General features: G+C 46.8%; 1 protein-coding gene across 4 annotated transcripts; it reads right to left on the bottom strand.

Annotated features, from left to right (window-relative positions):
- Positions 1 to 179: 179 nt before the first annotated feature.
- CMTM3 (CKLF like MARVEL transmembrane domain containing 3) lies at positions 180 to 15,791 on the bottom strand. Of its 4 annotated transcripts, none has more exons than XM_033069340.1 (5): positions 15,622 to 15,791; positions 8,155 to 8,310; positions 6,433 to 6,528; positions 5,141 to 5,258; positions 180 to 580 (listed from the first exon to the last, which is right to left on the bottom strand). In XM_033069340.1, exons 1-5 carry the CDS (start codon positions 15,730 to 15,732, stop codon positions 450 to 452), a joined length of 612 nt encoding a protein of 203 aa, XP_032925231.1. In that variant the 5' UTR covers positions 15,733 to 15,791; the 3' UTR covers positions 180 to 449. The 4 variants fall into 4 exon arrangements, 3 of the variants coding, with proteins under 3 accessions (XP_032925231.1, XP_032925232.1, XP_032925233.1); XM_033069341.1 differs by lacking the exon at positions 180 to 580 and adding an exon at positions 761 to 977; XM_033069342.1 differs by lacking the exon at positions 180 to 580 and adding an exon at positions 1,922 to 3,671.
- Between the last annotated feature and the right edge of the window lie 421 nt (positions 15,792 to 16,212).

Here is a 16,212-nt window from a genome sequence, read left to right on the forward strand (position 1 = left end):
AAAAACCTCCAAACTCCTCCTCCCCAAAGCCCCAAACAAAACCACACAAATTTTCTGGGTAGCACTGTTTTACTATCTGACCTGGAAGCTTTACAAAACACTGAACATTGAATTCTTCCAGTAAAGGAATGTCTTAGGTGACTGTGTCTCAGTGCACTCCTGTTTATTTGTTCCTGACTTCCTAGAGATCCTGACTTTTAAGCCAATACTCCATGCACAAAGGTGTCCCAAGCATCTTGTAACAAGATCACATTATCAGTGCTTACCTAAATTTCTTCTGCTTCCTTGATCAATTCTCTCAGAGGATTGAAGGGTGGCCAGGTGGGGCTGCTGTGCTGCAGCATGCAAATGCTGTGGCATTTCGAGGGCAGTTTGTATCCTGGTACAAATCTGGAGTGAAGCCACACAATGATGTAATTTCTGATCAGAACTGTGCCCAGTGAACATCCTTAGCAGAAGGACAATGAGTAGAACCAGGTGCTTGCTGAGCAGAGCATCCAGTTGTGTTCTGCTTTCCAGCACCCCAGGCTGTTCTCCACCACCACAGCAGCTGCTCTTCCTCGGTATCCTGGAAGTGACTCTGTCAGATGGAAATGGAAGACTTGAGGAACTTCCAACAGTATCAAGTGAAAAGCAGAGTTAGGTGGAGTAATGGACAGAGTGTTCAAAGGCCAACAGAGAATCTTACTTCAGTCAGAATCTAAAAAAGCTACTTAGAATTCCTTGGAAAAGTTTTTCAAATTCTTTAGCGTCACCTGTCCAAAAATCACTGCACAAGTCTGAACAAGTCCACAGAGAGAGCCCTTCAGGCAGGTGAGAGCTGTGTGAACTCACCTGAGGTGCCACTTTCCCTTCCTGTCAGTGGCTTTGAGCTCTTGGAACTTCCCGCGTTGTTTCTACACAGATTTATCCACACTTGGGGTTGGAAACTCCTCAGGCAGGCCCAGGAACTCCGGGTGGCAGTGGCTGTGCTGGAGCTGCAATGAGGGCAGGGATTGGGCTCTGGGGGTTTGGAAGCAGCTTCTCCATGGGACACAAGAGATTGTGATTTGAAAGAGATGTCTGATGAGGCCACTGAAATCAGGACTTAATTAAGGGTGCCACACTGCAGGTGCAGTGTTGTGTTTGTCTCCTGAAACCTGAATTGCAGAGAAACCAGCTGTCCCAACACCCTTTTGATGTTGTCAGTTGAGGAAAACCAAGCAAATAAAAAACCCAAAAAGCTGAGCTGACTTTTCCTCCACGTGCCCCAGACCCTGAGCTTGGTGCAGTCTTTGTGGCAGAATACGGGCAGAGGACTGAGTCAGCCCCCTCCACCCCAATCCAAACTGGCTTTGAAGTAATTACTTTAAATCTAATTTTATGAAATTATATTCCTAAAATACAGAGCCACGTTTTCTTTCAGTCATTGGAACAGATCTTTTTAAATAAAAGGCTGGGATCTTACAAAAGTGCTTGACCCCAGGAACAAACTGCTTTGAAATAGTCAGAGTCATCAAGTACTGAAAAGCCAGTAATGAAATTCTCTGAGCAGGCATCTCACTGCAAGATGCTAAAGCAGTCCTGAAGCAACTAATGACCATTTTGCTTGCTGCCTGTTTACTTTAATCCAACATAGCAAAATGACCAGAAAACCTCAGTATATTTTGAGGGTGTGAAGGGTGAACCTGAAGGGGTCTTTGTTGTTTACAGGGTTATTGGTTGCCAAGAGAGAGCACTGAATCCCCAATGTCTGCTCAACATTTAGAACTGATTCTTGCTTAATTTTTTCAGGTTTGTCCTGTGACTGGTTGCCAGGGCTGGCTCTGAGCTGTGCCCTCTCCCCAGCACAGATTTAGCATTCCTTAAGTCACTGTCCCTTGTGCTGGGCAGAGGCAAAGCAGCAAAATCAGGTCTTCAAGTAAGTAAAGACACCCAACACTTCTATTAAAAGAGGTTTAATCCAGCATGGTTTCTAAATATTAACCATGTATCCAGCTGTGACATGCAGTACATTTTTTACTTTTAAAAAGAAAAAAGAGAAATACAAAACGAGTATAAAAATGAGCCCAGGTCCCCTGAACATCACAGTGTGTGCCAGTAAAATATGACAAGAGAAGGGAAAGAAATACAGGCTTTTGTACAGGAAAAGGTCCAAAGAGATCTTTCTCATAAATCAAAGATAACCTGCCACATTTAGAAGCAACCACTTGTTTTGCATTTAGTCTGTCAGTGGTCAGGAAGCAAGAGATGTAGGAGCTGCCTGCTGGACAACTCTGAGCCTGACCAGCACCACCTGCTCCCTGCCAGCTCCCTGTCCTGCTGGCAGCTGCCACAGGGAACTGGAACCCAGGTGCTGATTTCATTCCACAGGAAATCTGCCTTTATCGTTTTATCTCTGTTTTTCACTTACTCTGTTAGTACCATCTGCTCTCATTTTAATCACACCTGTTCTGGTACTGTATTCATTTTTAAAAAATCCATGCAGGTTTCTTTGCCACAGATCTGTCTGATGCCATCTGTGAGGAGCATGCCAAGCATCTTCCCAAGCATTTCCAAGTACTTATAAATGGACACAAACATTCCAAGGTAGATCGTGCTACCTGTGAAAACAGCTTGTACATTCAGAGGGCTTTTCCCCTGGAATACAACAGCGCAAGATAAATCACATCCTTCCAGGGGCAAAAATCCAACCCAACCCACACTGAAAAAAGAGGGCTGGGGAGATGAATTCATTGCAGACATTCTGTAGTTTGAGGTTGGTTTCTTGGCCTTTTCACAGTGGGGAGGAGGCACTGCCCTCCTGGGGCCTGGGCACCCTCAGTGTGGCAGTGCCAGAGGCACAAGTCCAGCACTGGTGTCACGGCAGAACCAGTGGCCTCAGCACAGAGCAGGACATCAACACTGGTGCCTGGGCCACAAACACCTGCAGGTTTCACCAGGCAGATCCTGCTGTGCAAACACTCACAGGGGCTTCCACAAAACCAGGACAGGGCTGCCCAGAGCTGCCTCACCTCTTCCACCCCATCCTGTGGTGAAATTCCAGCAGAGGGGATGTGACTCCATCCAAGCAGCTTAAAACAAGGGATACTGAATGTCTGATGAGCCAGCTGCCCTGCAGCACCATTACACTTTGAGGTTTGCTCTTGCTGCAAATTTCCACTTGTCACTTTTCCTTGTCACAGATACACAGGGGATATAAAGGTATTGAAACCAACATGTTAGCTGTAATCCATGCCTCAGACTTCAGATAAAGAAATACTGTTAGTTAATCAAGAAAAATACAAACAGAGGCATCCAAACCTCTCTTCCTTGGCATGTCAAGAAGTATAAAAGCTCTATGCCTTAAAGGTTTGGAATAATGAAAGCACATTCAAAGCTGTAAATGTTAAAAATGCTGCTCCCATTTACTCAGGACATGGATGTGCTGAGTGCTGAGGGGCAACAGAGAATTGAGCTGTGTTGTTTGGCCAGATCTACTGTAGGATGTCAAGGAGTGTTTCATGGCACTGGGAATAGTCTCCTTTTCCACATCACTGCCCTCTCTGTGCTCTGTGAGGTGGAAAGGGGCTGAAATGAGAGGATATTTCAATTGGCAGTGCATTCAGCAAAGAGGAAAGTGCTTGATCATCTTCCCTTCACGCTTGGTCGGTGTTTGGTTTTTCAGTCTGAGTCAGAGTCGGAGTCCTCATCTGAGGGGTGAAACAAGGAACAAAAGTGAAAATGCAAACTGGAAATCCCCCCTCAGCTGTGGCTCTGGCTAGGAGAGAGAGGCTGCTCTGACAGGGTGTGCTTCAAAGGACATAGTGGGGCTGGAAATGAACACTTGTGTGGAATGGCAGCTCTTGCAGAGGTGATGGCACCTGAAGTGGTGTTTGAAGGAGTTGGGAGGTGTTGCTGACAGGCCCTGCATCCCTGCTGCTCTGGGCACTGCTGTGTGCTCTGCAGCTCAACGTCTCTGAGAGCCAGAAGCTCTGAGATGCTGAGAAATCCCACCAGGCCCACACAGTTCCATCCTTCTGGGCTCAGCACTTCAGAGCCCCTCTGTGAACACAGCTTGAGCTGCAGGGCTGAGCCCTCCTTGCATGGTCACAAACACCAACACAAAGCTGTGTGACTGCACTTCTCAGAGTTTGTGTATTAGTGTCTCCATCTCCAGGGGAACTAGATCTAATCTGTATCCTAATTCTGCACCTTTGCCACCTGATCATCTTCTGAGAGCAGCTCAGTTTTTAGCTTTTACAGTCTGTTTCTTGGTCCTTTAATTTTTTTTTTTCCTTTGTCTCTCTTTTCAGCCTAAAGCTTGAAAAACACTTAAGAGTCTTACTAAAATCCCCAGAAGAGACTGTCAGTGCTGCTGTTCACCTCCTAGGATTCTATACACACCTTGGGTGTTTGGTTTTGCTGGGTTTCAAATGGGGTGCTTTGGGGGGGATGTTTTTGGGTTGTTTTTAAGTGTGGAGCAGTCTTTTTAATCTATGTGGGTGCAGTAAGGAATCATAGGAACATGATGTCTGATTTGGGCTCCCAGAAACTGCAGAGCAACTACCCCTGTCCTGACTTGAACTGGCTTTGAACACCCAACACTTTCTTTTTATCTTTTTCTAAGTGGATCTGTCAGATCTGAAGTAGACTGTAATTGAAAAAAAACTTGATAACAACCTTGTTAACTTCATGCTGTTTGACCCTTGGATTTCAAGGCCATTTGCCCATACATGGTCAAAACTGATGATAAGAGGCAATCATGATAAAGAAATGATAAAGAGAAAAGCACTATTTGGACATAAAAGGCTGTGGATTAATGGATGTTAATTATAAGTTGCCAAAAAAAAAAGGTAGAAGTTTGCTTGTTTTTACAGCAAGACATTTTAATAGGGAAAGAAAATCTGTGCTGCATGGTGATTTCTATAACTGGCTTTGGGGCTTTTCAAAGTTAGATTGTTCTGAAACTCTGAGAAACTTCACATTCCTGGCCTGCAGGTTATCTTCATAAATCACTGGAATTCCATTTGCAGCTTCCTAAATGAGCAGAGCTGTGGCAGACAAACCCAAGAATAGAAACTGTTCTTACTGAGCAAGAGCTCTTGCTCCCTGCAAAGGGTGAAATGGAGAGGGAAATCTCACACTGCATCTTGTGGAACCAGCAAGGAATTTTACCCACCTTCTGCCTTGCGCCCCTCGGGGGAATCCGAGCTGCCTTGCTTGAGGAAGGTGACCAGGTCATTGAAGGTTATGTAGAAGTCAACAGCAAATACGATGGTGGCTGCAAACCCAAACACCTGAAAAGGTAAAATAACACTCGCCTTAACAACAGTCAGGGACCAACCAAACCCAGCCAAACCCACACAGGAACAACTCCATGGTTGTTTTGGCCTGTGCCTTTCCAAAGAGGCAGGGAAGGAAAATGGTTTGTGACACATTGGTATCAACTAAATGAGAGCTGACTTAGGAGCCTGAGGAGTAACCAGGTGTGTCCCTGTCCCTCCCTCAGGCTGCAGCTCTCCTGGGCTCTGGGCACGTTCTGGGAACCCCCTGCACCTCCTGCACCTCCACTGTCCCAGGGCACCTCTGCCACCAAGAAATCACCTCCATTCCTTGAGAAATCATTTTCCACTTGTTTGCAAGGAGATGTGTCTATTGCTAAGTGAACTAGACAGATTAAAATGATTCTGGAGTTCCCTCTCCAGTGTCAGAGCAGTGGAGTTGTGCCCAGCACAGGCTGGGTGCTGGTCTGGGAGCCTGGGTTGAACACACTCCCATGTCTCACTGCATGGACAAAGATTAAACAAGGTTTGGGTTTCTATTACGGGATGGCTTGGGAAGGGCTGCTGGCCAGCACCACTGGGCACTGTTCTTCCCAAGCTTCAAACATTGTTATGCAAATTTTATTTATGTTACATACATTATTGATGCTTAGAGTCAAGTTGCAGAGGCAGGGGCTGTATTGTATTTCACAAAATGCTGATGGGTGAAGGCTCTTCCTGGGCAGTCCTTGTACTGGAGGGTAAAATGACACTGCTCTTGTTTCAACTCATCCAAGTAAAACTAAGCAGGAGAGGCAGGAGGTTGAAGTAAATTCATCTAGACCAGCCTTAGCAGTTACAGGTTTGACTTCTGTTTTTTTATTGTCATCATTATTATTATTCTTATTCCCTCCATTCAAGGATCTTGACACTCCTTATAGGAGCAGCTAGTAAAATTAAAAAGCAGAATAGGTGCCTTTCCTAGGGGTACAGTTAACACTGAGCAGTTCTGTTAGGGTGAAAAAAATCATTGGTTCAAGATATGTTTTTCTGAATAACTGACCATTTCTTCTTTGCTTTAGGCAAATTAATTCTCAGTTAACTGAAGAAACTTCTATGACTTGCAGCCGGGTCATACTTGAACTGCTTCTTAAGGACATCCATACTCAGTTCACCACAACACATAGGTGGAAAGCTCCTGCCTACTCACCCCTGCTGCTTTAGATGCTCCATCGCTGTATTTTGAGACAGCAGCAATTGAAATGGCAAAGTAAATAATGGCAGCAGTGACGCAGCGCAAGAAATCCTGTGGAAGAAGCAACAGTGCATTCTCAGACTGGTCAAGGATTTCCTCTAAAAACCATTCTGGAAACGAACGCTCAGCCCCCCTGTGGTTGCATCAGTGGCCTTGCTGGCATGTGACCACAGCCTGGTTTGCTGTAGAGGAGGAACTGCCCTTCTGTGAAATATTCCTAAGTAAGAGAAGACCTGAACCTTGGCATAAACTTCCGCTCTTACAGATGCTGGGATAAATCCTGCTTCTACCCTGCCTGTGTCAGGCAGACCTTCCTTCAGCCTGGGCTGTGTGAGGCATTTGCCTTGGAGCACTGCAAGGGCTTTGAAGGAAAACTCATGAAAATGCCTTAAAAACCTCCTGTCTGAGCAGAAAGGCTCAGGAGGTGCAGCTCCCTTGGGAACGGGTGCCTGTGTCTCTGTGGATGCAGGGCTGTGTGGTGATCTCCAGCGAGACCTGGCTGTGCAGCTCCTCATGCAGGAACCAAACACTTGGTGTGTTGGAATGACTTACACTTCCTACATGCACTGCCAGCTCCAGCAGCCTGCCCCAGGAGCATGGTGTGAACGCTGGGGTATGTCCTGCTGAGCTGTGCCCTGTCACACCAGCAGGGATGTCTCTGCAGTGAGCTTTAAACACAGGGCTGTGCTTCCCAGGGCACATGCAAATCACAGGGGCTGCAACAATGAATGGTACCCTCAGCTCTGTTCACAATTAGCTCTTCTGCCTTTCCAGAACAAACAGAGGAGTAAGATACTGTCTCAAAGAACAAATCCTGCAAGAAACCCGACTCCTGAAGCCAGGACAAGGTCAGTTATCTACATTCTGTGCCTGCAGTATGTTATGGTAATGGCCATAAGAAACATACAAGTGCCTTTTTTGCCTTAGTTCTGGAACCAGAGGCATGTAGAAAATGGGAAAATGATGGAACTGAGATTACCAGCTGAGAGCTGTGCACAGTCATAGCCGAAATCACTGACACTGTTTTACCTACCAGCGGCCTAGCTAAAGTTATTTTTATACAGACAGCTCTAATTCAAACCTCACTGCGATGAACTACTGATGGTACCAAAAGAGAATCCAGATTGGTAAAATCAGCTGGGTTTTTAGAAGTATTTGTCTGCAAGGCAGCTGCTCCCTGTGCAGTGATATTTGAGGCTGCAGGGACATCCAGTGGCCAGGGCTCTCCTGCAGCCCCAGCAGCCACTGAGCTCCTGTGTGGACATGAATTGGCCGGAGTTGCCCTTTCCCAGAGCAGCTCAGTTCATCTGCGGGTGTAACTCTACCCAAGAATTTAATCACAGCCTGATAAATCTGCCCCTTATCAACATGCCTGTTTCCCCACTGCAAGGGTGGCAATAAGGAGCCCCCAGCAGTCAGACTTGGTCTGATGCTAGCCCTAAGCCATTTGCCTGGAATTGGGCATACATTCTGTGCTTTGACAAAGCCATGCTTTGTGTCAGCACTCAAAAAGCTGCAATGCAGAGTAGAGCATAGTTTAGAGTACTCCAGGACCTTCTGAAGCAGAGGCAGCGTGGACAAGTTTCTAACAGGGCAGTGAAGTTGTTTCAGTCACCCTGAGCTCCCCTCACACTGCATAATTAAATCTGAAGGTTTCTGTTTGCACATCTCACTTACCGCCAAAGGCCAGTGGACTCCTTTAAACTTCTCATTAAGCTTGGAGGCGTAGGCAAAAAAAAGAAACAGTGCCAGCAGAAACTCTAGGAGTGGTGCCATCATGAAAGAAGCTGCTAGAGATGCAATATAGCAGATAAAGATGATAAATGACAGCACCTAAAGTAAAGGGAAAACTCGTAGTTATTTGCATGGAATAGCAGAGCTGCAGGCAGATGAGCAGCTTTGAAGTGTTATTTTCCCTGTGTACTTCTGTCAGTGCTGCTGTTGCTGGCATAGCTTCAGCTTTTTTTTTATTTTTTCATTGGGCCAAATTATTTTTCTTGTACAGCACAGAATAAATCTGAAGTAATGGTGTTTATTTCCATGTGCGTGAAATCGCTTTTCCGGAGCGGTGGGTGGATTTGCACCTCTCGAAGTCAGTCATTTGCTCTGGATTGTAAACACTTCTGACAACATAATTCTGAAAATAGAGTGAGGTGTTGCCAAGCAAGCAGAGTTCTAAGCTTTCAGCCGTGACAGCTCTCATTTGAAATCCAAATCAGTGCTCAGACAGCCTGAAGTAACTCAGCATTTATAATCTTGGAGTTGAAAGAATAAAGTCTGCTGAAGATGGATAGAAAAAGACCAAGAATTAATTGTGCTGTGATTTCTGGAAGTGTCTGGTTCCAGTTTTCCAGTGTGGCAGCTGTTTTAGAGAGTAACAGGACAGATAACTCCCATAGATTTATCTCCATAATTTTGCTTAACTCTAGTAAATAATAAAAAATGGCATTTTTCCCCACTCAATTGAAATACCTTTAGAATATGGCTCAAAATACAAAGTTACACAATGGGAAAACCACTGAAGAAAATGCATTTTCACCCAAACCAGGCAGTATCAAAGTGCTGTCCTGCACTCCAGGACTGTGTTTGTAAAAGTGGAAGGTGAAGGAACCATGGAGAAGCTCAATACCATTTTCAGTTGCTGTACTGGGAGTTAGCCATGTCCAAAAACTGACTCCAGTCCTCCTGTTCTACTGCCTTGGATGGGAACTGGTTGCTGTTTAAATCAAATAAGCTTTTAGTAATAAAAGTAGCCAGGATGCTGAATTACACATTATTATGTGCCAGTTTACACCTGGGCTGCTCTGTCCAGCCTTTCCTCCTGGAGACAAATCTCTGCCTTCCCAAAGCTCAGGGATGCTTCTGGTCAGCACAGACTGAGCACTGGACTGCAAAGATTTTTTAAACTTCTAATTCCAAATTGGGACACAGGAAATTTTCTTTTTGTTCTGGTGTTGAAAAAATATCTTCCATTTGTGGCTAAAGGCAGGGAGTTCAGGGCAGGTCCCACTGACCATAACCTTTCCAATGGCAGAACTTTAAGACTTGAACTAGACTGGTGATCTCTCAGGAAAGGATTAAATGCAGTGTTAAATAATACATCCTACTGGAGCAGTGAGGGGAGGTAGAGAGGCAGATTTCAGATATGTAAGGTGATGCTGCACAGCAGAGATCCCTTTGATCTCGATTCTGTTTGAGTCAGTAACTCCTGCGCTCTGACTGCCTTTGCACTGAGAAAAAGCTTCCTGTCGAAGTGTAAAGTGAAAGGAAGACCCTTTATTCTGTTATCAGCTTTATGGCAATTTGTGCCAGGGAAGGCTCCTGCTGTCTCCTCTCAGCCCTGGGCAGGTATGAGCTGGACTTGGAGTGAAACAGAAGCTGTTGTGTGGCAGGAACACACCAAGGAGCCCCCGACCCCAGGTGCTGGGGTGCCAGGGCATCCCTGCTTCTGTGCCAGGGAAGTTGCTGAAGAGACACATCAGACTGAGCATTTCAACTTTCTAATTGGGTCTGACCCAGAGAAACTGGGGAAATAATAGCTGTTTATTTTCAAATCTGGTTAGCAGGCCAGTCACTTGTTCAAACCAAACCCTGTATGACTGGTAGATGACAGCAGTGCCCTGCTGCCCTGAAGGTCAGTAACTGTATTCCCATCTTCCCCACCCTCAGTGCTGGGACTGAGTCAAGCCTGTGCTGCTCTCCACTTGTCAGCATCCCCTCGTGAGGCGAACTGCATCTCTAGACACACTGAAAAAAAAGGTACCTTTTGATTCACAAACAGCCACTTGATTTCAGTAGATTATTGATGGTGTTAGTAAAGGGGAAAGACTCTGAAGTGTGGTAATTGGTCTGCAGTTCAACATCATTCCTCATTCTGGAGGCACTCTGAGACTGAAAGGGCCCAAGGAAGTTTTTATGTGAAATAAACATCTATAATATAATGGCCCAGGTTTTGAGAATGAAGATTTGAAAGATGGTATTTTTGTATACCTCCATTGGGGGAAGGCTGGAAGGCACAGAAAGGGGAGGGAGGCAGACCTCGGAAAGAGGTAGAGAACAACAGGAAGGAGGTGCCACAGGGCTCTGGCGATGGCCACGGCACTGCACCTTGGTACTGCACCTCGTACTTAGGTTTTCTGCTTTTCTGTCTCCTGTCACAGCCCTGTGATTTTAATGCCAAACTTCTTTGGTAGCTGGAGAACAGCTCTGTGTAATACAACAGCACACAGATGGAAGGGTTTTGATGGTATTTCTCATTTTCCTTGTGTAGAGCTCATTTCCTCTTCTGAGAAGTGGAATGCACAAACTCCTTGAGCTATATTGGATATTACCTATAATTGCCTTTTCTGAATTATAGAAGAGAGCAGGACCCTTTTTTGACCATTTAAGTGCACTGCCACCAACTCAAGCAGTTGATGTTATCTTCAAAAATACACCTCTCCTCCCACAATATAAATACTGCATTGCCAGTCTGTACCCAGAAATGATGACACCTACCTACATACTTTTCCAGACTTCAAGCCTTTGTGACAAACATCTTGCAAACTGAAAGGTGCCCTGAAAACTCAAAAGCACCTTGCAGTATATACCCTGACCCCTCCAAGGACTGTCAAATGTTCCACTGCACACCACACTTGATCTGCACCTCTTATCCTGGAGCTGTGTGTTTCAGGGTCACTTCAGAGAAAGGTCAAGCAATGGGACCTTGTTATTTTTTTAACAGCTCTGTATCTATGCTTAAAAAAAAAAAAAAAGGCATCTAGAGAGGAAGTTTGTAAGTGCAGTTGTGTTCGTGCAGTTGCAAGTTCATTTCTAGCACTTTCAGAATGCACTGCAGCTTCTGGGAGAAAAAGAAAAGCAGCAGTGTTTTATCAGTTTTGTGAATTTGTATTTACACAGCGTTTTTCTCTTCCCCCTCACTTGGGATTGCACTCTCAAGATTAGGAGGAGCTGAGTCTGAGCTCTTCCTGAGCTGCTGGTGACAGGTTAGTGTGACTGCTGCCAACTTTGCTGTCAAGCACTGTCGGCATGCAGGAAGCTCTAATGCAGCAAAGAGCAGGACAGGAACCTTTCACAGTTTGGCAGTCTTAAGGGTATAAAAAATCCTGGCAAAAAAAGCAGCCTGACTATTCACTGAGCACCTTTTATGTACCCTCCCATTCACACAAAACCCTTTTTGGGTATTGTGTTTCAGAAAGTAACTTTCCCATTCAAACTCATGTAATTATTACTTAATATTGTGTTGCTAGGCTTCTCAAAGTGTCCAGGCATTACAAAGTTATACTTTATTGTACAACTGGCTTGCAGTTCAAGGTCTAAAAAATAATCCTGACAGCGGTTAGAGAGAGCACAGTGTCCCTGAAGGGAGGGAGGCCTGAGCAGTGCTGAGGTCATGGCAGCTCCACAGGCATCTCTCGCCCCTGAGGAGGGAGAACAGACCTGCTGGAACCCACTGGGAACATGGGGATGCTGGGAAGCTGCTGCCATCACTGCACCAGACCCTCATCTCCTGCTCCACCTCCCTCCCCAGGGAAGAACAGCTCTGCCTAAGGCTTTACGAGTGGGTAGCAGTGTCATCCTTCGGATAAGAGTGCATTTTGTTCTTGCATTCTTGTCAGACAGACAAAGTGCATCACTCAGTGGTCTCTGCTGTTCAGTTAGGACTTCTCTGTTGCACTTGTTGTGGAGATGAAATTCCTGCTTCCTCCAGAACTGCCTGCAGGAGAGGCCTTCTGGCTACAGACCCTGAGAAAGGCACAGGTGCCTCTCCAAAGGAGACTTTACACCGAGCAGCTGGAGTTTCAGTTACGAAGGTTAGTTCAGAGGAGACTGAAAAGACAGGAGAAAGACAGGAAAAGAGGAAACAGGCACAACGATTTCTACATCCTTTTATGTAACCACAAAGGTGACACAATTTTTGCATTTTTATTAAAACAAAATAAAATGTAGTGCCATTGCATGCCGGTTTCAGGAGACTGAGGAGATGCCAATTAAAGCAGCCACAAAGGCTTGAGTGGAACGGCCAGCTGAGCAGCAGAATCCACAGCTTGGGATCTTGCCTGTACAAGCTCTGGTGAGAGTGGCTGGTAAATGGTTCCAACACAGGATACAAGGAACTGGAACTCATCTCTTGAAGGGTGGAAAAGAGCAAGGATGAGATGCTGACCTTCAACATAGCAACTTGAGTAGTGAGGAAAAACAAGTAGCTTAAGAAGAGTGTTAAAATGTGTGGAAGAAAGCATGGCATGGTGGGAGAGAATAAAAAGGAAAAAACTGTCCTGTCGATTAAGACTGTAAGATTAAAAATGGTAGTTAGAAAATGGAGGGAGCAAGGCAGTGAGAATAAACAGGATAAGGAGAGATAGTGAAGCTTATAAATGTATTTGATGCTACTGCTTCTTTCTGGCTTTACAGCTGTCCCAGGTGAACTAAAAAATTAATCAGGCAGGTTAGTGGGGAGGTAGACTGGATGTTCCCCAGAGGTCCCATATAACCTCAACCATTCTGTGATTCTGTGGAGATCAAAAGAAAAAGGAGTAAGGGATGGGGAGAGGATAACTTCCTTATCTAAATAAAATTCAAGATTATAATTAAGTCTCTAGCAGTAATCAGCTCCATCACCAGCCTGACCTGTTCTAGGGGAAACATGAGGATGCCCAGTTCACATGGGTACTGCACCAGAGCAAATCACACTTGAACATCCTAAAGATCCTCTCTGTGGAAATGTTATTCTCAAAAATGGCTCGAGAGCTGCAGAAATAAAGTGCATTTCTGGGGAACTGCCAAGCTGTTGAATGATGTGACATTTGTAACAGTAATGAGGACCCCATTTCGCTTCTGAACAAAAGGCACTGTTCAAAATATGTAGCCATGAATATAATTTCCATACATTTATGCAGAACCCAACCCCACCCCACATTAGCACTGTGTCAGAGGAAAAATTAAACATTCAAGATGAGAAATACAAAGCTAAAGATGAAACAGATTTAAACCATGATGGATTTAACTTGGACTCATCTTCAATTATTTGGCACTGCATTTCTCTAACTGTATAGAGGCTGCATTTACTCTGGGGCCTGCATTATATTCAAGGGTTTCTTCTGGCAAAGCTGAGACAACTGGAGAGAAACTACTGCTGCCTCTTGTCTGCCAGGAAACCATGTTCTGAGCACGTGGGCTTGGCCTGCAAGGAGCACAAGGAAAGCTCTCGGCAGATGGGATTTTAGAGCTGCTTTCAGCCAGCCAAGCCCTTGGGAAGCCGCGCGTGGCCTTACAAAGGATAAATCCCTGCTTTGTGGAGACAGAGCAGTTTTTATTACTCCAAGGAGGCATCATCAGTACTTCTCTATGACAACAAAAGGGTGAGTCTGATCCCATGACCAGAACAGTATTCCTCCAATATGTCATCATTCTGAGATGTTAAAAAGCCAGGCCATTTGAAAGCCATCATTTAGTGGCTGTAAGCTTGTAAAGGAAATTCCAGTGTGTTATAGCATGTAACAAAAATACGTGCCAAAGGAGCCAGGTTAGCTGGGCTCTGGTATCTTCTAAATGCGTGGTTTTGTAAACTAGAGAAGCTGTGTGAGTGATGGGGTAGCTGGCATTTTTTCGGTGGAGCTGAGAAAGCCCATGGCCTGGTGCTACCCAGCCTGAGGCCTTCCCCACCACAGAAATCATCCTGACCTCCTTGAGTGAATGCTTTTCCTCTCAAAGCCAGCCTCACATCTGGCTGCTCCCTGTCTCTGTGCCACAGGGCAGTGCACATAGCCTCACAAACTGTCAGAGCTGGTCCCCACCAGCTGGTCACAGACGATTCTGCCTGCTCCTTTTGCTGGAATAACCTTGTTTTCTTCTTTGAGCTAGCACAGTGGATAGCCAGAGACACCTTGTACATCTGAACAGCGCTCCATGGACCTGACTGCTAGTTTGGGTTGTCCTCATATCTGCTGTCAAAACTCCAGCAAACTTAGTGTTTGAATTTTATTGGTACTTCTAGCAAAAATGATGTTGAGCATCTAATTTCAATCAACGAGCTTCCTAATCAGAAGGTAAATTTTGGTGTGAAATACCCAATCCCCATAGAGTGAGCCATCTCCTTCCCTATCACATGGGCACTGTTTCAGCTGTCAGGTTTTAAGTTTTTACACGTAAAATTACAGAACGCGCAGTCCTGGTCCTGCTGCCACACTACTGCTGATCCAGGCCAAGTGTCCCTGGCCTTGTGCCCACCTGGGCTGGTGCCCAGCCACTGTCTCAGCACTCCAGGGCCTTTCCCTCTGGGCAGCTCTCCAGCCCAAGGGCTCCACAGCATCCCTCTGAGGGTCAGGGACAAGCAGGGCTCTGGACAGCAGCTGGACAGCAGCTGAGTGTCCGTGATGCACAGCCTGATGCCACACATCATAAACTCATGAGCAAAATCTTTCCTGACACACTCAGGACAGGCTGCCCCCCTAAGCTGGCACCAGCTGATAATGCAAACTGCAGCTGTAGTGGTTACACCGCAAATAGCTTAAAACAAAATCAAAGAGCTTTTTTACTGAAAAGGGGTCGCCGATAGTGAAACACATTTAAGGCACTGGAAGTCTAAAGTGACAAGTTCTGGTCTCTAGTATGCTCTGCCTGAATCACGGTGATTCCATTTCGCTCTCAGCCCTGCAGTTCCCCCACTCCAGTGCGGCAGTTTCACCGTTTTCCCCTCAGTTGCTGTTCCCCAGTTTTTCCCCTCAAGTTGCTGTTCCCAGTTTCCCCTGGGTTGTTTTCCCCCAGTTTTCCCCTCCGTTGTCGTTCCCCAGTTTTTCCCCTCGGTTGTTTTCCCCTAAGTTGTTCCACAGCTTTCCCCTCAGTTACTGTTCCCCAGTTTCCCCTAAATTGTTCCCCAGTTTTCCCCTCCGTTGCTGTTCCCGTTTTCCTTTCAGTCGCTGTTCCCCAGTTCCCCCTCAGTCGCTGCTCCCCAATTTTCCCCCTCAGTCGCTGTTCCCCAGTTTCCCCCCGGCTGTTTCCCGCCTGCCCTCAGCCGCTGCCCCCCTCTCCCCTCAGCCGCACACGGAGCGGCCCGGGCCAGGTGGGTCCGGCGGAGCCCGCCCGGGTCCCAGCTGCCCCGGGGGTGGCTCCCGCAGCCCCCCGGCCCCGGTGTCCCGTCCTTACCGACTCTGCGAGCAGCAGCTGCCCCTTGCGGGAGCGCAGGAACTCCCGTGGGGGGAGCAGCGAGCTCAGCCCGGGCGGTGGGGCGGCCCCCTCGGACTCGGGGTCCTCCATGGCTGCAGCGGCGGGCGGGGTGGGCTGAGCTGAGCTGAGCTGGGCTGGGCTGAGCTGGAGCTAGGCTGGGCTGGGCTGGGCTAAGCTCGAGCCTGGCTCGGGCAGGGCGCGGGCTCGGGCTGGGGGGTTGGCCGTGGAATTTTTTTTTTTTAATTTTTTTTTTTTCTCTGAAGGAGGGAAGCGGAAATCGTGACACTGCGGAAACGTGAAAAAAGTTTCAGCATCCCCAGCTGTGGGAGACGGCCCCAGCGCCCGCCCCCAGCCCCGGGACAATGGAGCTCGCTGCCACCTTCGCCCTGTCCCGTGCTGCGCTGTGCCGATACCAGGGAGCCAGGGGGATTCTTGTCCCTGCCACTCTGAACACTGAGAGCACAGAACCGCCGGGTGCTCGGGGCTGCAGGGGGCTGCTGGAGGTCACCCAGGCCAAACCACACTCACGGCTGAAATTTCAGCATCCAAACGCCTCGGTGAATGCTTTAA

This window comes from Catharus ustulatus, chromosome 11, assembly GCF_009819885.2.
Source record: "Catharus ustulatus isolate bCatUst1 chromosome 11, bCatUst1.pri.v2, whole genome shotgun sequence".
NCBI classification, from domain to species: domain Eukaryota; kingdom Metazoa; phylum Chordata; class Aves; order Passeriformes; family Turdidae; genus Catharus; species Catharus ustulatus.

Coding starts and splice junctions, on each gene's coding strand:
- CMTM3 (XM_033069340.1), bottom strand. CDS start 15,732: ATGGAGGACCCCGAGTCCGAGGGGGCCGCCCCACCGCCCGGGCTGAGC. Junction 8,311..15,621: donor AGCTGCTGCTCGCAGAGTCG/GTAAGGACGGGA, acceptor CCTTTACTTTAG/GTGCTGTCATTTATCATCTT. Junction 581..5,140: donor CGAGGGGCGCAAGGCAGAAG/GTGGGTAAAATT, acceptor TCCATCTGACAG/AGTCACTTCCAGGATACCGA.